The following is a 23,201-nucleotide window of genomic DNA, read 5'->3' as shown; positions in this document are numbered from 1 at the left end:
TAAGATCCCATTTTGTAAACTGGGGAGAAAAATAGGGAAAAACCATGCAACAAATCAACTATTAGATGGGCAATGGTAAATATTCTATCCTTAAACTGCTTAAAAAGGGGATTGGGTAACTTTCTCAAAACCAGTCTCTGCTTTTTTCTTGTGGTACCGATTCAGGCAGTTAAGGGTGCAATTCTCTGGTGTTTTAATGCAGAAAGTTAGATAATTCACCAATATGAGCCCATCTGGCTTAAAAATCTAGCAATACAAACCTTGCAGTGTCCCTTAGAGGAGGTACACAGTCACATGGAACAAATTACTGCTGGAGAAGAGGAAACATGTGAAAGTTGATTATGAAAAGGGGAGCAATTTGAAGATGTTTTAAGAAGGATTTTGAAGAAAGAAGACTCCTGGCAGTTGATGTCAGGGATAGGAGAAGTTCAAAGGAAAGTATAAGACCCATATCAGGAGAAGAAAACCAGAGGAGATACAAGATAAAGACTGCTCTGAGCATGAGGAATAGATCAGGAGAGAAAAAAACCAGTGATTTAGAAGTAGGAAAAATAAAGTGTTTTGCAGATGTAAATTAAGGGCCTGAATTTTTTGCAGTAAAGTTGTCAGCTCAAGGATTCAATTGGTCTGTACAAAGATTTGAAGCCATGGCAGAAGGGGAAGACAGGCTGTGAGGAGGAAAAGCCTTTCGCAGCACTTAAAAGAGTCATGAAAAGAAGAAACAAAAGTAGTCTATGACACACCAGAAGATTATATACATGACCCACTGATCAAAGCAAAGATATATATAATATAAAAATCTTTCTTCACAGAAGGAGAAAACAAACCATCCTGTTCCCCTTCTATTCCCTTCCTCCTTGGAAAATGTTACTCATGTTTGTGAACCAATCCTGGTGAGTTCTGGGGCAGAGGAGTAGTTAGCAAGAAAATCGTGCATCAATAGCTGTTGCTTTGGTTACAAAAGCACATGAGCATGTATAGTTGTGACAAGTTATTTTCAGCTTTACACCATGAAATAGAGAGAATATTAATAAAAAAAGATTATGCTACCTCTGCTCAGTCTCTCTGTCGTGGAAAGTCCCAGAGCAGTGTCACATGCTGCATCATCCTGCATAACTGTTGCTGTGCGCTCTAATGACATAGAAGCCACCCCTGATGCTGAGTGCACAGAACTCATCAGCTGCGGGGGGCAAAGGTTGTTACTGGTGCTGGGGATATATCTTCAGGAGCAGCTTCTCTTGAGTGCCAGCTATTAACTTGAGTGGGAGCAATACTGGGCACCCAGCTGCCTCTCCTGTGTGTGTCAGCATCTCGATACCGCTGAATCCCTCGCGTAGCCCACGCTCAGGCACACACACAAAAAGCACAAAATTGCAGAGCAATCTCTGTCTCCCAGTGAAAATCGAGTACAGTGGGGAATCAAACAAATGGTTAGATCTCTACTGGCATTTCAAAGCTCCTGCAGTCAAAGATGGCAGTGAACTTGGGAGAAGGGCAGAGAAGGAGTGGGAACGGGGCACAAACAGCGTGGTGGTTCCTTGTGGTACCACAGGGGTCCAGGGAGGCCCATGCATGGACTTTCCATCAGGAAGAGGAATGAGCTGTGAGCTCTGGAGTGAAGCACTGATGAGCCAGAGTGTTACCACTGCCAAAATAATTTGGCCCTTGCTATCTGGCAGATGATGGTAATGGCTGGAAGCGATTCCATTCCCCCTTCAGTTCTGGTTCATTCCCACCTTAACCCAACCACAGCTTCTGGTTTAGACACTACAAGGAGGAAATGTGATGAATCTTGTCCTTCATGCTACTTTTTCGGCCCTGTTACATAGCAGGACAGTCTAAACCCCTGGGGGAGAGGACAGCTATGACAGCTCCCCCTTTAAAGGTTTATTCTTTGAAGCTTCATATCCATGACATCAAGAAGAGAAGTCAATGGATTCCGGTGTTAAGAGACAAAAAAAGACATTCCACTTGAAGAAATGACCCCTTCATAAAACCTGTTTGTGAACTCAGGATTTTAAACAAGTCTGACCCAGTAGGAAAAAAAAAAATCAAACTGTTTTGTACAGAAGAAATTCTCTGCTGGAAAGCACACAGGAAAGTTCACAGGCACTGCAAACAGTAGCCCAGTGGGTAATTCTCTGAATGAGATGAACTTTGCACTCACAGCAGTACTGAAATTCAGCAGCTCCTGGGAATGAGATTTATTCAGTTTTACCAATAAGAATGCAACTAATAATAGTTTAAAAAAGGAAAAATTTACCACGTGAGGGAAGATAAAAGATCACATTCTGAACTTTATTACTCTGGCTTACATCAGACATGTTTTGCACCACTACATATACAGTAGAGATGTCACAGATGATCTCATAGAATAAACCAAAATAAATGCCATCAGAATAAAACCCTGAAATTTTGTTGCATGGGACATATACTGTTCCTAGTATTCTTAACTTCTTTTGTGGAGAACCTGAGGACCAGGTACATTCTTGGAGTCTGCAGCAATGAGCATCTCCCAGCAAAGGATCCAGCATCCGTTCACCTCCAGGTTTGTGTGAGAGCTCTCCTCAGAGCAGAAGGGACACCCTTAAACTTAAATTTGTGCTGATTGGACTGAACAACCATTTCAAATAAGTATCACTCCAACAAGTCTCATTAAAGTCAATGGTCTACTCCCCACATAAGTAATCTTTGTAGAGTGGGGTCTTGCCTAGTCATCCTTCACAGAGCACTGCAAGTTCCTCTGAGACCAGTTTTTACAGGCATTTTCTTGCTCCCCTTCCAGATGAAGAATTTCAAAAGGCGTCAGAGGATTAGCACCATGCAAATTCCAAAAGGAAAGTGTCACTAAGGTAGGACAACGTCACAAAAAATAGCTTAGGGGACTATACAGTATCCAGAATTAAATTTTATAGCACTCCATAAAATTGAAGTATGAGTCAAGGGTTAACAACCTTGAATTTTGCCCTTAAAATTAGTCCAAGGAAGTCTACTTCATTATAAATACGGTAGTACTGTATAGTGTCCTGTTGATTGATATGCCCAAGAGCTACCTTTGTCGGCAGTCTTTTAAGCAGTAATCCTTCATTTTGATCTTAATAGTGAGATAGGCACCTCCTTCCTCATTGGGCTATCAATTTTTGCCTGCCAATACAGATGGATGAGGTCTCTTGTTGCGTACGCGATGCCTCCCATCGTGATGAACGTACAGTCAGCAATCATGGGGCTCCTGATCTCAAAAGCAGAATAAATGAGTGAGAGCAGGATGCAAATAGCAATACTTAAAGGGGGTAATATTAGAAGAGTGCAACTTGAGGTTTGTACCAAAAGATTACACATTATTCTCAGTCTTCGTCCAGCTTTAAGATAAACATTTTTTGAGCTAGTTAAGCTATCTGCCAACAAGCAACTCTACATTTTATTTTAATAACTTTCCAGTATTTTACTCTCAGCAAATATTTAATGGCTGCTATACAATATTTTAGCCTGGTTTTTCTTTTTCTCGTTTTAAATTATTTGTGGGTGAAATATATGTAAGTACATTTGTTCTAGGAACAGTATCAACGTATAGAATACCCTTTAGCTTGACAGTCTTGGAATATCACTTATCTATGGCAAACACAGATATAGTTCACCTTTGATTAAACTATATCTTAAGACCCACCCCAAACTAAAAGTAATTAACTGTCTTGTCAGCTAGCTGAGTATGCTTTGCTACTCCCACTGTCTCTGACAATCATTGCATTACTCTTTCTAGGCTGAGGGATATTAAAAAACTATTGTGCAAAGGATATTAATGCAGAGTCTTAACAGACTTTAGAAAATCAGTTTGCTTTTATGGCTGCCTCTCTACATTGCTCTCTGTTTCTTTTCCTCTAGAGATTCCAAATCCAATTAAATGTGACTAGATGTAATTCCAAATTGTCACTTTAGTCAATTAAACATATAATAATCTTGTGTACCTAATTACTAGCACGAAAAGTTTATTTGTTGATGTAGTGTTATCAATGTGTACTTCTGCATGTTCCCCTTATCATTGCCTATATATTAATTGTGGTTTGACATTACTGTAAATTGAATTTGAAATTTCCCCCTAGTTAAAAGTGTCTCACAAACAGTAATCCCAATCCAGTTGTAATACCCTTTCAGAATGTACTTTCCAAGGCTGTATTATGTTCTTAATGAGATATAACCAAAAATTCATGGATTTAACAATAAACATTTCAAAGCAGGCCCAGTATCAGGGGGTAACATATTGTTACAAACAGGAGCTAAATCTTCCCTTAGATGTTCTCATACAGCTCCCATTAATTTCTCTGGGAGAAAAGCAATTCAGTGGGATCCATGGATTTCTGCATAAGGATTGGATTTAGCCATAAGCTTTATCTAACGCTCATTCAAATCATTGGCAAGAATCCTCTTGACTGCACTAGAACAAAGAGCAGTTTCTAATTGAACATCGTTAGCCCAGTCGGCACAGGATGAACAAAGGATGAAATCCTCATTGCCTGGAAAATAATTGGCAAACTACTCATTGACTCCAAGTGGTGCCAGGGTTTAATCTCAGGAATGACATATGGATCCTGTGGATGAAGCAGAGGAGATAAGCAAAGCATCCAGCTTTGCCTGCTTGACCTGCTGATGGTTTTGAGGAAAGACCTTCTCTGTGTCCCCAGGTGCAAAAGGGAAATGACCATGTGGCACAATATTGAGGGAAGACTGAATGAATGTGTCCTGTTATTCTGTACCTTTGATCTCTTGCAAAGCTTCCAGCTCCCGAGGCAATGGCATTAGCTGGCAGTGTACAGGCAGTGTACAGGTAGTCCATGGCATTGTACAGGAGTGGTGGTGGCTCCTGCAGCCACCTGAAGAGACTGAAGGGACTTTCAATCTAAATATATAGCAAGTCTTAAGCACTGAAACCTTGTGTTTTTTTGGAGCCAAAAGACATATGCAAACGGTCATTTACAATTTAGGGTCCTATAGTTATATTGCCCCCTCAACTGCTGTCATTTCAAAGATTAAAACAGGATCCACCCCACTGGCAGCACAACACAATACCCAGTTTGTGACCTCCCACTCCTCAGTGGTAGCCAACGCTTGCTTCTCCCAGAGTGGCACTGCTTTCAAAGGTGCACAGCGCCCTGGGCAAACCTGAAATCAACTCTCTCACTAGTCACTTCATCTTTCTCCATTTTTCAGCACCAGCTGTAAAATGCAAACACTCATATTTGACTGATTTACTGATTTGGTGTGTGAGTCCCCCTGGCTCAACCTTTTGCTAATCCTTCACAGCCTGCACAGCACAATGTCGCTCTGATCGTGGCAGAAGTCTCCAGGCATTGCTGCACTCCAGACAAATGCCTTTTCTCTTTATTCTTCCTTCTTAATTTGTCCTTATTTAAATAATCAGAAGCACACTTACATTTCCAGCATTCGTACTTAGTTTTTCAACATCTGCTGCTATCCCTGCTAGATTTCTCCTGTACTACATTACATCAGGAATGCTGAGGCATACATAGAAAACCCCTTTGAGTGCCTCCATCCCAATTTTACTTCTCAGTTTCTCGGTCATCAGGGAACACACACAGGTTGGGACCAATGCACTGTGACCTCAGGGCTTACAAGGGACTTTAAAAATTCCACTTTGAAAAGAAACACAAGGATTAAGGCTCTGTGTGTATGGCCTGTGTCCAACCCCAAATGTGCCCCACTTTTCGTTGAAGGCCTCCTGGTCTCAATGCACGGAACCAACATGATGTGCAATAGGGAACTGTGAATTTCCAGACACTGGAACAAAGGTGAAATTACAGTGCCTGAATACAATTACAGAGCTGGGCATTGAAAAATATTTAGGAACCTGAACGTTCAAAAAACAAGGGACCGCTTGAGGTATTTAGGCAGGTTGAAAGCCTGGTTCCCACTGAAATATGTGAAGGCTTAAAGCATTGAGCTGGGTCCTGATTCTCAATGAGTACCTCTCCATATGGCCCATGGAAATCCAGATAACAAAGATTTCCAGTATGAGATTGATGAGCCTGTAAGATACTCTGAAATAAGATTTAAGTAAAGTACTACTTAAGGAAATACTATTTATGAAATTATTATTTAAAATTCTCAGCTGGTGACCCAACTCATTAACATCCTGAAAGAAGATGTTACAAATTTAATATTCCCAAAACCAGAATGAGGGACCACTCCCTGTACTGTTCCAGTATCAATATCATATATTAAACATGATATGTAATGTCGTGCATTGGAATCAGCTGTTATATCATGGGGGGATTTTGGACGAGCAGTGTTGATCAGCAACAGACCTCACTCTTTGTACCTTGAGGGTCGGTGACTACATAGGAGTTCAACTGTGAATCCTCCTGAGCACAAGAAACATAAGGTACAAAAGAATGGGGAAATAGTTCTTATTTAGACCATGTAATGCATCTTTCTGTGTGAAATGACTTTTTTTTTTTTTACAGTTTTTAAAGATAGTGGGATTAATCTCTAATGGTAAAGTGCAAAGATACATGCATTCTTCCTACTTCTGGCACAACTATTCATTGGTACTCAGAAGTATTTGCCTTGTATTTACAGAACTATCCACCACTGAATCTGAAATACTTAAAATATGCCTGAGTTTCAGGTATGCAGCCCACCAAAGAACTCTGTCTGATATGAGAACTGAAGCAGTTCTGACAACACACCTCTGAGAACGCCTTAGGGAATGTTCAAAATATGACTTTATATTCTAATGTTTTTATTTCCTAGTTGCTAGTTTGGACCAGTATGAACTTCCACAGCATAACCAAACCCATCTGGGTGATGTAGTAAGCCTGGATCCAAAGGTGTTCTGCGATCCCTGCTCAATCTGGCCACTTGGTGGTGCAGAATAATAAGATATATTTCTATAAGTGCCGGTGAAGAGCAGACCAGAGATCCTGAATCGTCTCCCTCAGCCCATCTCCAGACATGCATAGGACTGTGCATGAGTCAAAGGCAGCTTTTGGTGCGTGACGACTGCTGACACCAACAGCCAGTGCCCAGCCAAATACTTTGCAGCAGCCACGCAGGTCTGTGACAAGGAAATGGATGGTGTAGGTATAGAAATAGGCAGATTTTTCTGGAATGCACCAAAGTGCTACATTTCCAAAGAAGAAAAGAAATTAATGTTGTTGCTAAAAACTTGTGTGTTCATTTACCTTTGTAAATACTGGAAATATGTGAGGGCAAGACTCAAGGTCAGCTCATTAATCCTTGGCTGCTCCCCTTGAGCTGCAGAGAAAGGAGAGAAGTCCAGAAGGGGAGAGGAGGATTTCCCTGCAGATGGCAGAGCCTCAGGAATAATCACAGCCCATGCACATTAGAGTAACTTTCACTCTCCTATGCTATTCAGCCTTAATTGCTGCTAAGATCAAGAGGCTGATAAATGGCTGAAAATTACCTTTGCTCCCTACTTCAAGTGAGCTCACCTGGATCTGCAGTAAGTGGTACTAATAGAGGCCCTCAGCCACTGCACTGTGATGCCAATCCTGTGCAGACCTACTCTTTGAAAAGGGTAAGTATAGATCTGTTTTCAGCTTAACAGTAACTTTAATATTCCTATTTAGAACAACTCTGATGCATACACCTGGGTATTTGAGATCTCTAACACAATCATACTGAGCCTGAGATATGAAATGCAAAACAAGCTGCTGCTCTCTTCTGGCTGACATTCTTATTTTCTTCTGAGATTAGAAAATAAAAGTGATGTTTATAACAGAAGTAAGTAGAAGGTAGTAATTTTAATGCAATTATCCTATTTGAAAAGTGAACAAAATATGAACAATTGATTTTTAAATATCTTCATATATCGTAATTAAGTGTACCCTCATTACTTTTATGTTATGGAGGCATTTGGAAACCATTACACGGTCAATGATAAAGAGCACTTCAGAATACTGAGCAGGTATGAAATTGCTTATGTCTGGTTTTACTTATGTGTAGACTAGCCCCAAAATGGGGCAAAATGTTGTTATATATGCATAACATCTTGATGTTGCTAATTCCTGCAGAGGTCTGACTAAAACTTCCTTTTGAACACTTCACTAGGGAGCCTTAAATGCACTGGGAAGCTGCTATAAAACACTTCTGTCCTGCCAAACCCTCCCAGGTTGGTGATGGGATACACTTGCCGCCTTTGCTGAAGTTTCTGGGTCATGAGCCCATTGCTAGAAAGCAGAAATAACTTTCCTGCCAGGAAAATGGCCCTTGTATTTAGAATACATTTATTGTATTTATTATTATCTGTCCCATGGTTGCGTGCGAGTAACAACTTTCTTCATGATATTGAAATTGCTCTGCTGTGATAACAAATGTTCCTCATTTAATGGCAAGTGCCACATAAGGACACAGAAATTGCCTTCCAAATGTGAGCTGAGTGATGCACAGGGAAACGACAAGGCTTTTAAAACGACAGGGAATGCTCAAGAAAACAGGTCACTAAGTCCAGCAAGACCTTGGGCTCTCCATGACCTGGTAGAAAACAAACACTACCCAGACTGGGTGTGCTGTACAAATCCCAGGAGGAGTGGGAGGACCCTGTGCCAATGTTGTCTTCACAGTGGAGCTGTTTGGAGAAGGGATGGGATGGGTGGGGTGAACTGCTGGTAATAGACGTGTAATGAAACATTCAGAGGTACATGGTCCATGTTTGTTCTGGATTTGCTCTGCTCTCCTGTTTCCTCTTCTACCTCATGTTACCTGAGTTTGGGACAGACCTTGTGCTGTCAATGTTTGGATTTACTTCTGGCAGGAGATGTGGAAAAACTAGCACTGAAGGCTGCCTCTTGCATCTGATGTGACACTAAGCTGCTGTTTGACATGTGGACAGTCTCAGGTGATAAAGTGTGTGGCACCGAGATACTGGTAAATTTTAGACACGTGGTGTCAAAATTAATAATAGGCCATGTGGGTTTTCCTTTGGGCTTTGACTGATCCCAGCACTCTCCAGAGCTGCTTTCTTAGATCGAGCTTGTGAAGTGCTCCTCTGGGGAGGACGGAGATCACAAACCAGCAGAAGCTCTTGCATCCCTTCCATGTGTGTGGGAAAAACAAATCCTGTTTCATTCCTAGTTCTGGGCCATGTGTCCACTGGGCACTGGGTGTAAGAATCACTGCTTTGCAGCCCTCACTCCTGGGGGGTCAATGGGCTCTGACCCTGGCAGCTCCTGAAATAATAGTGTAAAATTAACCTTGCCCAGCTGTGGGAGTGCTCCCTCTCCCTGTTGGTGAGCCCTGAGGCCCCGAGGGACTCTGTTTTTGCAGGTGGGGTGGAGGGTTTCTGTTGCTATGACAACAGGGTTTTCTTTTTTCTTTTGGTCAAATTGGATTTTTTTTTTTCAGTTTAGAAAAACTGAAACAATTAGGATAGAGTCCTGCTCTCCCACAAGGATACCCAGGCAGGATGCAGAGGAAGGTAGCATGGAGGCAGGTGTGGGCAAAGGCAGGCAGCTGGTATCCCCAACCCCAAGGATTTACACATCTTTCCTTGAGACAACTGCATGCTTCATAAAACAAACCCAGAGATACAAACTAACTCAAATAATTCACTTTGCTTTCTCACACTACCTTTTCAAGCCTGACTAAAAGGGGACACACACCTGAATTCTTACGGAGGGCTGAGGTTTACTCCTTGCAGACCTGGTTTGCTTTTCATCTGACAGGATTTTCTAGATTATTATTTATTTTTTTTAATAGGAATGTCAAAAAGCTGAGTCAGCCATCCCACAGCTATTAAGATCCTAAAACCTCTTCCTCCTTACGGATTGCTTACCCCTACTCTATGCAGTCAGATGAAGATGAGTTGTTTGTTCTGGCAGAAGGACAGACAGTCTGTTTTTCCCTCCATGTATACAACTAATTTCAAGTCACTGGTGTTCTAGCTGGTGATAAAAGAGCTATCTTAAGCTTTTCACAGAACACAGTGACACTGTTAAATCAGCACAGCATTTTCATTAGCAGAAAGATGAGAGCTATACAGTTTAATGAGAAAAAGGGACAAAACACCTTTAGTGCAGCAGGTCTAAACCTCCAGTTTCAAAGGAAATAGGTGTTTTTCTGTAAGTTACACATTTTCACCTTACTACTGGTTCAAGGCTATTCAGTGTCAGCAATAGCCTGCACTGATGGAGTAAAGAAGAAAAATTGCTTTCATGCCTTATTGCTCATCTGGTTAGACCTTTTCCTGCAGCTGCATAACAGGCAGCTGTGGGACCAGAGCCCACGGGCTTGGGGACCTGAATGTGTATGCTCTGGTAACTTTCTCCAGGAGCTTTAAGGCTCACCCTTGGGTGCATGTTCCTTTTCTAGAACTCTGGTCCTTTGGCAGGACACTTCCAATTGCTGCTGTTGCGGACTGATCCTAAGGCTAAATGCCTTCTAATGCCTAAAACTTCCTGGTAACTTCCAGACTAAATTTATATACCACACATTTGATGTCCATTTATTCGAAGACCAAGATGGTCTTTCAACTCAAATAGATTTTCTCCCTGCTGAGGTTTAAATCTTTACCGTGCTTGTCAAGAGCAGTCTTCTAACATCAGAGGTACCAAAAGAGGAGAAATATATTTGCTAACTGACACTTCAGTGAAAGCGGTTGCAGCACTTTAGAATTCATCGTTTGCAGGTGCTGTGACCCCACAGTGGTGTTTCTGGGATTGCTTTACAATGCCAAATGGCCTTAGGCTGCACTCTACATGGTGGCATCCTATCACAGTGCCATCCCGGAGGAACCGCTGTGCAGCTGACAAAATTCAGAAGAGATGCAGATATCAGACTCCTTACATTAATTCAGACGTTCTTGCATTTAGACTCCTTCCTATGCTTATTCTCCTGATACTGGGCTGTGTGAGTGAAAACTGCACACAGAGGAACTTGAGAGATGCTTAAATTACAGCTGACCCTGCTCTAACCTACGACTTTCTCTGAACCGAGGAATTCGGTCTGGCATGTCTTCAGAGACAAAATCTCGGGGGATCTCAGCTCGATAGGTAGGCTGAGTTAAATGTGATTATCCATGCTGCTTGTGCCAAGCTGAGCTGGTCTCAACCAAAGCCACTCCTGTTCACATACCCAAACACTGCTCTAGGTGTTTCTCATGCACTATGCAATAACTTAAAAATCACATGAGGGGGCAGGAAGGCAAGAGATACTTAAAAACACAAAAAGGAATAGATGACCATGCTCTTTTTAAAAAAACCCAAACATAAATAAATGTTGGCTTATGCTAAAAAACCCCAAGTTTGTATTTCCATAAAGTGCAACTAAATATCTGTAGGCCATGGGCTGTCTGTAATGAGCAGAGTACATTCTGCATCATGAGTGGGGTTTAAGACCAGTGACTCCAGAGAGATGACAGAAGTAGTGCTAAGCTTAGTTTAACACAATCTGCAGAAGCAGTTCTGCACAGTTGCTATAACACTATGTTAAACTAGGCTAAACTCTGAACACTGCTATAGTCACTGCTTTTGGAACCACTTTGGAGTCAGTCTGTCAGAATGTTCCTCTCCTTTGCAAAATACATAATCTCATTTAAAATCATCTAGTTTCCTGAAAGCTACTCAGTGTGGGGAAAAAAGTCTGACAGCGTTCCCTCTTGCCTGCCGATATAGTAAACTTACTGATTGCTTATCTGCAGCGACACCAATCACAATTTTGCATTTATTTTTGAAATCATATTTATAAACACCTTCTTGGTTTATACTGTCTTCTCAAATATGGCCACTTATTTGTGTTACTTCTTAAAAAAGCTCAGTTTTTGAATATGTATTTGAAACAAACTTATTACTGTTATTATTTTTAAAATCTTCAACCTGACTTATAGGGGAAACCCTTCTTTCCTCCCCAACATCCCAAAAAATTCCCCTTCTATCATTTCACCTGCTGGGATGCTGGTGAATCTGGGGGTTTGAAAATATCCTGGAAAGGATTCCTCACCTGTTTGAAACATCTGGCTGAGCAGTGAACCTTACCTCATGATGACAATTTCTCTCTGAGGGTTTTACACCCAAGTGAAATATTCCAGGTATATCTGAAGTTGCATTTCTTATGAAATTTAGACAAAAGGGTTTCCTTGCTTGGGGAGCTGATTTCTTCTGCCTGTACTAAGGAGTGAAAGCCAGTGGAGATTGCTTTGACATAATCTCAATGTGTGTTCTGTTGAAGGAAAAGTGCTTGTCTTGGTGTCTTTGGCAGAAGTCCTGCACAGAAAAATGAAGTTTATCTTCTCAGATCCTCTCTGCAACTCTGCTTGTCTGCTTGGATAAAGTCTTCTTCCACCTTCTGTACTAAATGTTTCGCTGCTATTTTAACAGCTTCAGACCTGTACCATAAGCATCCATCTCAAAGGATGAGCAAAGTGACCCTTTCAGTCTCTTGCCTAATTCACGCTGACTGCTCTGCCATTAGTTACCTAATGATTTGTGAAATATTTTGTGATATACCTTGTGGTCTTCAGCTGAACAGTCCTTGTAAGTGTCCCATATTAGTAGTAATGGTGATACATAGCGAGTTATCATGGCACCATAGAATTTCCTCATGCATTTCTTTCAGTGGTTAAAAACTTCTGTTGTATAGTGAAAGTTTAAGTTTTTGGCAGCATCAGTGCAACCACACAAGCGGAGCTTCCTCCTGCAGGCTTTCCTCCTGCCAGCAGTTCCCGTTCACACCAGCAATCTCATCAGCTGCACACAGGCTAAATTTTGCAGCATAACACAGTGTACCCTGAGATCCTGATTATTTTTTTCTTCTCTCTCTTCCCCGCCCCCCCCCACCTCCCCATCATGTATTTGGAGCACATCTGAGCTTCTGCCCAGGGTTACAGGGAAACCAGAGAGTGAAAGATGCCTTTGTGCATGTAGCTTTTACCCCAGCACAGCCCTGGTTGCTGATCAGGCCTCACCCCTGTGCCCAAGAACCAGTGAATGTTCCTACATGCTTTTGCCTAACCACAACCAGGAATGTAATTGGGATTATTCATGTTGTGACAACCAGGACGATTGGAGCTCTGCTGCACATGAGATCGTGTACACAAAGCCAACACAAAACTCCCACTGATTTTGGAAAAGCCTAGATATAAGATGATATCCTTACTACTGAGAGCTGGAATGAAAGGGATGTAGAGAATCCATTAGAGAGCCACGAGCAGTGCCTTGCAGCTCCAGAATATTTCTGTAAGCACCAGAATCAAGCAGCTTGGTGCAGGTGATTCTGGAGAGAAGTTGGGTTTGGAATAATGCTCCTTTAAAAGATAAGAGAGGGGGATGTGTTTAAATTTTTATTACTTAAATCATTAGAAGATACTAATAGTCACAGTTTTAAGACATACTGTATGCACTTATTCTATACAACTCAACATTATATCTCAAATGTGACATGGACTCTCTCTCTTGACAGCTGTGATATACAGAAAAACATTAACAAAATTTTTATTTAGGTGTATCATAAATGCAATTTTATTAGGGTTTTGATGATCATAACATAAGCAAAACTGCTAGAGTACAACTTTGAGTTAAGCCCTTCCTCTGCTCACATGAGTGTCAGGTGTCTCACCCATCTACTTGGAGAAACTGTGCATCTAGAATGTATTTAACATTAACTTGGAAGATTCTGAAACACTTTCTGCACCAGGGATAGGTTCTATGTGGGTGGACCTTGGCATGTTTCTTGGACCTTAACTTTAACAGATGCAGTTACAGGTGTAACAAGTTACAGGTTTTAAGTCAATGTCAGAAAAAGATGGAAGGACAAAAATAGCAGAAGCTCAGCAGTTAGATTGCCAGGCAGGGTGGCCTTCTGAGGGGGGCAAGGGGAAGGCAGGAGTGACAGCTCCTACATCTGATTAGTTCCACCTGTGAGATCTCCAGCAAGTGACTGGTTTCTCTGGTCAGCAGCACTTCAGTGCATGGAAAAAAGCTACGTAGGCCTTGTTCTAGGATGCAAAGTTTAGTATTTATCATCATATACATGTTTTATAAGGTATTTAGCTTAGAACATCAACAAAGAGATTAACACTATATTCTATTACAATGAAAACTTGCAAACTGGCTTTTGTTTCCTCACTGAGAGTTTTGAATATCATGTTAGCATAACAAACTACTGCCTTTATGATTTCAGTATATTAATAACTACAGAACTAATCGTTTCCCTAACCAGATCATTTATTAAAGTTTATTCATCATCTTGAAACTATGGCATGAATATATATATAAACACTATATATTCAGCTATAAATTCCCACTTATGGAAAAAACTGGTGCATTTTAGAGGTCCAAATACTGTCTTTTCTCTATGTGTTCAGCACTCATGAACTGTATGAAAGCGGACTTCAGAAGGGGCTTTTAAAATACATTAAAACCTAAAAGTATCTCCAAGATGCAGTAGACTGATGAATCAAATTAACTCTTTCTCCAAAGCACACGAAAGAAGGCCTGAAGCTCTGAATGGTAACATCTGCATTTGCAAGTAACTAGATAAATAAGGACATTTCTGTTCTGGCACAGTAAAGCTTTACTCTGTATGAGCAGAGCTGCTTTGTGCTCTGGAGATGCAGTTGTGCTGAAGACCATCCTAAGGAACTAGGAAGCATCCTAGAACTGTGCTTTCACAGTCCAGCATCTGAAAAAAGCCACTCAGAAAACTGTATTAAGAGAAAGCATCACTCTGCAGGAACTACCTCCCTGGGAAGAAGGGCTGTGTGTGTGTGTGTATGTGTAAAACCAATGACAAATGATCTCGTAACAAGGCGTTACTGGAGGAAGCACAGGCCTTAGTGACTGGGAGCACATCTAAATACTGAACTAATACAATGTAAGAACAAGCACAGGATGTTAAAAATTAGTTGCTCTTAATGAGGGAATGAATCACTCTTAGCAGCAACGAAAAGATAATGCCAACAGCAAACACTGCAGCTCTCAGCCAAACATAATTTAGATCTGAAGTTTAGACAATGCTGATGGTGACCAAAACTTAATTCAACCAAATCAAAATGACCAAATCATCAAATAATATCATTTAATGATTTGACTAAAACAATAATACTTTATGTAGATGACAACTGGTGACTCTATAAGCTGTTTTAAAGATTATTGCTGCTGTAAACTGTAGTCAACAGCTGATAATAGTAATATTGATTTTTTTTTTCATTTTCACCCCCCTCTCCAAGTTATGGGTTCTACCACAGCTAAGCAATAACACTGCGAGGGGAACAAATTAAAAAAAATCAATGATTCCCTGGTAGTTAGCAACACATTTTCTGTAAGACTTTGAGCAGGATGTACTGGGATAGGCTTATAATAAATATAGAACTGTGGCAGATTTTCATAGAATTAGATACCAGCTCTTCGTTTTTTCATCTTGATTTTTTTTTTTAACGTGTCTCAAAGAGATCAACTGCTTCTCTTGATCTATAAATTCTATACTGAAAAATAATATAGCATGCCCTAAATAGCATGAGCAAACAGCAGTAGAAGGCTACCTTTGACTCCTGGAGTTTGGTTTGATTTTGCTACACTCTCTGTAGTCTATACTCTAGAAATAATTTCTGCTGTATTCCTGCTTTCCCCCAAAGTAGCCCTTTGCTGTGCTGATGCTCCAGTTCAGTGGCCTTTGTGCAGAGCAGTGCTCATTTAACACCAGGTGTGCACCAAAGCTGTGAGGAGCTGCCCCTTTGGCTTTTAAATCTGACTCTGATGTGTTTCAGGTGATTTTGGTGAAAAGGCAATAAAAAAAAAAAAATGAAAAGAGGAAACAAAGGACTTGTACAAAGGTTAAGTGGAAAACCCTAATTCCAGGAAGTTTTTCTTCAAATAGGAGCAGATGGTGGACCCATCTGGCCAGGCAGAAATGTGCCAGGCTGGGCATACTGAGAACAAGTCCATGCTCCAAGATCCACCTCCAGCCGTGAGCATCTTGATACTAGGCTGGTTAATCCAGTAATTAATTAGGAGGGATGAGTTTCAAGAGTGAAGCTTGAAAGGAGAATTGGGAAGGGAAGAAGGTGGTGGACACACCGGTGGCAGCACAGTTGGGACAATTTCTGTATGTGCTTTGTGCCATGAGCAGAAGCATCTTTGGTCTTTTACTCGTGTGCGTTTCATGGGATCTTCACATTAAAAAGAAAAGGTACTTTCAACAGGAAACATCTGAAAATATTCTGAAAAGCTCTTACTTTGCACAGAGAAAACTTCTAATCGGCAAAACTGCAAATAAAGTCACTACATCTGAAGATTAAAACTTGTGTTCTTGCCAGGTTTTACCCTCATCTGTCAAATGACTAGGCTAAAGTAAACTTGAAATAGATTTTCATTTATTTTTCATCTTCACTGTAATCCAAAGACTGCCCTGTTAAAAGCCTTTCGTAAATCATTTGGTCAGTTTTTCTCAACAAAACAGTTTTTAAGTAATGCTGTATATCAGCCCCTTTTTTGACGTTTTCATTTTTTCATCTTGACATCTTTTCTTAAAAATAATACAGTGTTTGTCCTGTTATCTTTTTTCAGACACTGGGGGTGTGGGGGGAGGAAGAAGGCATCAACTCTCTCCCCATCACAGCAATTGGAGTATGCAAATGAAAGATGTACTCGTCAGCCTATGGTTTTCCTTTCAATCTTACTGCCCAATGTTAAGACAGCAAGTGTGGCAAGAAACTCTTGCTGCATCAAAACTGGAAGCTGGAAATCACACAGCCTTTTCCCTAAGGTGCACAGTCTCTATCAAATTCCTTCCTAAATGCAACAGGGATTTAACTCTAATCTGACTGACATGAAGAAGTGCCTCTGCTACAATCCACCGCATCATTCGTGTTTGGCCTTTACGGGCCAAGAAAAAGTCAATGAGATAATTCTATAGATGGAACAAGTGAAAAAATACACTCCAATACTAAAGTAGATAAACTCATTTTTCTTGCTCGTCCTGTGAGTAAAAGCCAGCTGGTTCATAGAGGTGCGTGGAGTTCTTTCTTTAATTAGAGTAGCAACTTTTTCTTTTTCCTAGTTATTCACACTTTCCTGAGATACAGTGTGGTTTAATAGTCAATTATAATTGACTGTTAAGAGAGGAATTAGGTGATTTATCAGAAGTAAAAATTCAGTACTAAAACAGTATCTCTGCAGAGAGATGTAAAGCTGCAGGGGTGGGTGCTGAGTGTACAGATGAAGTTGCTGAGCCATTCTTCACCACAGCACTAAAGACAATGTCAGTGCAAGTGATGTGTCAACCAGCATTCAGCAGAGCCATGTATTCCGGTGCTGTAGACCAATACAATGTTTTTATCTTCAGCGAACAGTGTCAATCAGTACAGCTGGTGATCCAGCCCCAGTATACTTGTGAATGAACCAGATAAATCCTGTATAATTACACTGAACCTCAATTTCTCCTTTTTCCTTGTTTCATCTGTGTGGCAGGCAGCTTACTGTCTGTGGTATAGCTCTAGTCTTACATCCGTTTGAGTCTGCTGAGCTCTGTTCTGTGATCCCAAGGGCTGATTTGAGGGCTCAGCTCTAATAGAGATAGCCAGATTCCTGAACCCTATGGTAGCCAGGAATCAACCTCATGGTATTTTCCTGCAATTTGCATGTGCAGAGATATTAAGATTTTATTTAAGTTCTATCTGAGGACCTCATGGTGGCACATTTGCTTGTAGCCAGCTTTGTGTTCTAAACCACTTCTCTTCCTGGTGCTGTTGTAGGGAATTAAGAGGGATGTGTTTTGGATGAACAAAAGCTTGCAAACATTTTTCCTCTATTTGAGAGTTTACCAAAGATGACACCTTGAAGAGGGTAAAAAAACCTCCCTCTTTGAACAAGCTGGCGGAAACATTTGGTTGGGTTGTGAGAGCAGGCATGAGGAAGCTCTGTCTCCCAGAGGACAAGAGTGAGGTGGTTTGGGTGCTACTGGGTATTAAGAAGTAAAGGGAGAAGAAGGGTGTCTGTGGTGAGTAGACCCACCTGAAGAGACATGAGGGAGGCAAGGCCTTTCTCCTGAGCTTGGTTTCAACCTCTTGATGGCTGGACAGGTTCAGAACCATTGGTCCATGGGGAATTTTCATTCTTTTGCCACCAAATACCTGGCTGTGACCATGCCCACCCTGCCTTGCACCTGGGGACTTTTTACCCCTGCATGAGTGCTCTGGTCTCTGAAGGAGGGAGCACCTTTACCTCCTTTCCCTGGCCACTCTTTTTAAAGAAGTGATATGTAAAATTAGATAACATCTGTATTACAGAGAAAAAAGATGGGGGACAAAAGGGTCAGGATTGCTTGGTAGATGTAGCTACAAGACTAGCTGCATGGACTGCTTATCGAGGCAAATTTGGCAGAGTCCAGAGTAGGTCTCTCTGGAAAACTGAAAAATCATTAGGAAACTCTTATATATAGCCATCATCACTGAACAAAACAGACTGACAAACTTCTACCAAACCTAGGTGGATGAAGGAAGAGGACAAAATGCTCTTACACTTGAAGGAGGACACTTGACTTCTCTTTGTGCAGTTGGATTTTTTTGCATGACCCATCAGAAATAAATGCAGTTATGGCATCTATGGGTAAGGACTGTCAGTTCACAGAATAAACCATCTCATGATGTTTTCATATTTAAACAGACAGGAAGGGAGGAAGTGTGGGTTCCCAAAAAAGGTTTCACACAACGCCTTTTCTCTGTCAGTGAAGTGAAATATAACTGCCATGCTAAAAGGTTTTGCAGCAGCAATTTGCTTTGAATTGCAAGCATAAGATAAATGTGCTGTACAGGTCTCAATTCCTCAGCTGTGAAGGTGGTAAAAAGGAGAATATTCTCCGGTCCGGAACAAAAAGATATTTAAAAATATCTTGTTTCAAAGCTCCCAAAACATCGTAACGCAAGTGAAGATACTCTGCACTCCCTGTCTTGTTTGCACAACGTACTGGCCACTCACTTTCCAGGTGTAGCACCAAATTTTCTGCTGTCATTAGGACTGCTGTCAGGTATCTCAACTCTAAAACAGTTAAATGATGCCAGACTTTTCTTTCTACTAGGAATTGTATGTCTTTTGTTTTATTTTTCAAGTGTCCCTTTGCTTAATGGCTTCTCATCATATTTGTAGATAAATGTTTCTGCAATATAGCATCATCAAAGTCAAGGGGGATGTAGCCTTCGACCTCAATGGAGGAGATCTCAGCTCTTAAAATAGGAACCATGTCACTGATATGATGACCTGGAAATAACTTATGACTCAGAGTTGAGCATCAGAATCCAGAGAAAATGATGCTCATTTAAAAGGTAATAAAAAGTTGAAGCACACAGAAATATTTGAAATGCTGCACGAGAAGGAATTATTTTTAAGAAGACTTCTGGTTTATATTATCCAGAGCATCCCAATGGAATAACTCTGTATTAATAATATCTCATCTATTATGTATATTGTAATATGCCTAACACAATTGCTGAAGTAATTTGGTGCTGCTAATTCTTCTCTTTCTTTTTATTCCCTTTTCTGAAGAGGTAAAAAGATTAGGAGAGTAGTTTAGAGCGAAGTATACATTGCACTACAGACTTCCCACAGATTAGAACTATCAGTTATTACATTTCCTGTTTTTCTATTTCATCCTAAAAATCTATGCACTTCTTGAGCTCTGCTTTTATTCTGCCTCCATTTTAATGCCCACTGACTGCACTGTATCATCTCATCATTGTATTACTTATTTTTGATTATTTAATATTTCACTAGAATTCCATTCTCAAGTTACTTTAATATAGTCCTATTTTAAAGGTGCCAAATAAGGAAGCTAGGGAATGAAGAATTAGCTGAATATTGAATTTTTAGCCTGAAAGTTCTGAAAAATCAGGGTTAAAGAGTCCTGTCTGGTCCTGTCTATAATACGCTGACCAATACGAGATGTCTTTTGAGATGTCTTTTCTTCTGATAGATACTACATAAAGGTTGATCATTGTAAATTATTTTAAACCTTTTGTAAGTGTTTGAAAAGTCACTGGGAAAAATGCAGAGGATTTAAAGTAAATCTGTGAGCCTTTAGCTGTTTCAGATTTTCCCCCCACTGTGCCTCCATAAGAGATTCCCTCTGTTAACTCATCACTAAAGCAATCGTGTACTACTTAACAGAGGTGCTATTTTCTACTTCATGTGTCTCCCTATGAATTGTGCAAGAGGCATTAGAGAACCCTGCCTTCCACTGAACACATAAAAAGGCATAGCAGAAAAAGCTTTACAGATTTATTGCATTCTCTATGTGTTGCCTTTCTGGGAGGGAGGGAGAGAATTGGCAGCGGGTCCTGCTGTGGAGCACAGTCTGCAAGGACACAGGAAAATCTTTGCTAACCCCCAAAGACTTTGAATAGCTCTGTACAGCAGTCCTTATTATCATGTACATATTTTTCAGGCACTACTTAGAGATAACATTGAAGAAATGTGACACAAAGTCTGGTTCCTCTTTCTCTCCTCAACCCTTACATCCATGATTTCCAGATCAAGGGAAGGACGGCAGGGACTGAAGTCCAGGGATGCTTCGGGAGGAGGCAGGACACAAATATCTTTCCAGATGGCACTTCCCAATGCACCTCTCACCACCAGTCACAGGTTTCCTATGCTGTGGGAGCTATCCCCTTGGGCAGAGGTGTGATTTTCCACCAATGGTGGGCAAACTCGTGTCCTCACTGGGGAGCCAATTTCTAGAGGAGTCCTATGGCACCAGCAGACATACTGCAGCTGGGCAGAGAGTGGTCACAAAGAGGCAGATACGAACCCAAATCCTTTTTGTCACTAGCTGCTGGGTAGGTGACATTAACCTCTTCTGCATTTTCTAGTGCTTGATCCACATTCAGAATCTGTATGAACAACTGGGTGAAGCCACATGTCTGTCATTTCCCAAACCCTGTGTGCCATGAGGACCACAGAAGCAGGGTTAGTAGAGCAGCAAAATGCATCTTTCCAATAGAAAGGTTCTCTGTTATTTTCTCATGTGCTGACAGAAAGTCCCATGCTCTCAGTGCAGATTTATTTTATCCTGCTTGGGGGGAAAAACAAAATAAACAAAGCAACTTTAAGGGTATATAGAGTCTCATCAAGAAAGTTACTTATAAAATGTTTTGGACGATCTCCATCTTCAATTGTCCTGGAGTCCAGCATGACTCTCTCCAATTTCAAATAAAATTGAGTCTTAACTGTTGCTGAGCTGTGTATGTGATATACCAAGGGTTGTTTTTCCATGTGCAATTGTGGCTTTCTGGATGTCTCAGTTGGACCTGGCCCTCTGAAGAGCGAGTGTAATTGGGGGACTGCTCTGCTCAAATGCCATGCTCTGCTTCAAGATTGTTTTCATCTGGGGCAAATATTCAACCACTGGCATTATTAGGCTGAGCAACATAAGGCCTAAGTACTAATCTGAGGTTTCTTAGTCAGTTCTTGACTTCTCAGACCTTCACTGTTTTGCCATCTGCTATAATTGAAAATTGCCTTCTGCAACTGAAGGGAAAATCTAATTTCTCAGCAAGCCATATGGGGTTATTAAGATCATTAAACCCTGGTACGCCATAATGCCTGGGCCAAAAGGACCACAGGGCACGCAAATATTGTGTGATTCATTTTGTAGCTTCAGACTGTAAGTTAGGAATTATTTTGATGGCTATCTTATGATGAAAAGTGCTGGTCAAGTAGGTTACAGCAGATGTTGATTGGTGAGGTCAATCCATGGCATGTTTGCTCAGAGCTGTGACGGATGAGACGTGGTTTTAATGGTGTTTGATCACAAAGGGTAAATCTTTTGTATCAGCCTGACAAATGATCAGAAACCAGCCAGTGCCCTTAGTTGTGCCAGTGATGCTAAAGGCAGCCTTGAGTAATAAGAAACCAGAGAATACAATTTCCACTTTTCAGGAGGCCCCAGACTTGGCTTCTCAAACAGGGTCTAAACCTGATGTTATAAATTGTACTCCCCTTCCTTTCTTAAGAATGGGAAAGCTATTCCCCTGCAGCTGCCTATTCTTGAACACTATAAAACTGAGCTGCTGGAATTTTTCCTTTATTTTCTCTGTTTCCCTAGTTGTAATATTTTGTGAGATTTCTCCCTTGCAAACCCACTTCTACATATTTGATACAACCGTGTGTGAGAATATTAAAGCTGATTTTTGGCTAACGAGGCTTCAGAAATGAATGCAGGAGCTGTGAAATTTACATGAAATTAAAGAAAAAATACTTCAGTAAATGCAAATAAATGCAGAAATGAATATTTTAATTTGGATTCATGATTAACGCCAAAGGATTACCAGCAAACCATTACAATGTGATGACATAAAAACTCAATGGGAATAAAAATTCTATATGCACTAGTTAACTGATGGAAGGAAGCTATTTTTAGTAGGACAGCTCAAACTAATTTATTTGTTCTTTAAAAAAAAAGTAGCTACTGATTGTATTTCAAGTTTTGTCTATGATAATTATGTCTCAGAATATTTTTACTGGTATAGTATTGTATCAGTTTCTGCATTTTGCAATGGGCTAACCAACTATGATCACTAGATTTATACCCATTCTTTAGCTTATTAAATGAATGGTATTGAAAATAAGCATTGCTGATTGTCACTTTTCTTTATGCTATGTAAATAAAGGAATTAAGAAAAAATTGTTATAATTATATATAAGAATTATATATAAGAAAAAAAAGTGAAAATTTTTTCCCTCCTTCAATTTTCCAGTGATCTCAATCTGACTGCATTTATTTTCTCTGTATGTCAGGGTTTTCTGTAGGTCATGGTTTCTGTTTTAAGACAATAAGAACCAAAGCATGTTTGAGTAGGCGTTAGTTTCTGTAGCACTGTGGTCAAGACATCTTACTATTTTGAAATCAAGACAAATTAAATTAGGTAAAAAAAAGTATTTCCTGTTCTAATCATACTTTGACTGTCCAAATATCTTTTGTATTTTAGTGTCCTTGGAAATCACAGTTAGAATAAGAGAGTGATACAATTTTTCCAAAAGTTGGGAGTCCAGTCAATCTTTAAATATATTTTTTTATTTTCTTTGAGAAGCCATGAAAAAGTGTGGTTAGTTTTTAATTTGCATAAGGCATGTGTTTTTTGAAGTGTTTGTTGTTCTCTACCCACTCCTCAGGCTGACAGCCCAGGATGGCACTTGGAACTAGTCTGAAGGATGCACACCCATAATGTGTGTAGGCTCCAGTTA

At 40.5% G+C, this 23,201-nt stretch overlaps 1 protein-coding gene across 1 annotated transcript in view; it reads right to left on the bottom strand.

The window, feature by feature from the left end:
• SPATA16 (spermatogenesis associated 16) overlaps positions 1 to 23,201 on the bottom strand; it is a 68,099-nt gene that overhangs the window by 27,306 nt on the left and 17,592 nt on the right. Inside the window, 1 exon segment of the mRNA XM_027647658.1 lies at positions 13,184 to 13,273. Within this exon segment, the coding sequence (XP_027503459.1) occupies positions 13,184 to 13,273 (90 nt within the window).

The sequence above is a fragment of the Corapipo altera genome, unplaced genomic scaffold (genome assembly GCF_003945725.1).
Source record: "Corapipo altera isolate COAL_440 unplaced genomic scaffold, ASM394572v1 113, whole genome shotgun sequence".
Classification (NCBI taxonomy): Eukaryota; Metazoa; Chordata; class Aves; order Passeriformes; family Pipridae; genus Corapipo; species Corapipo altera.
Note: the sequence above shows the minus strand (reverse complement) of the source record. Positions and strands in the feature narration are given on the sequence as shown.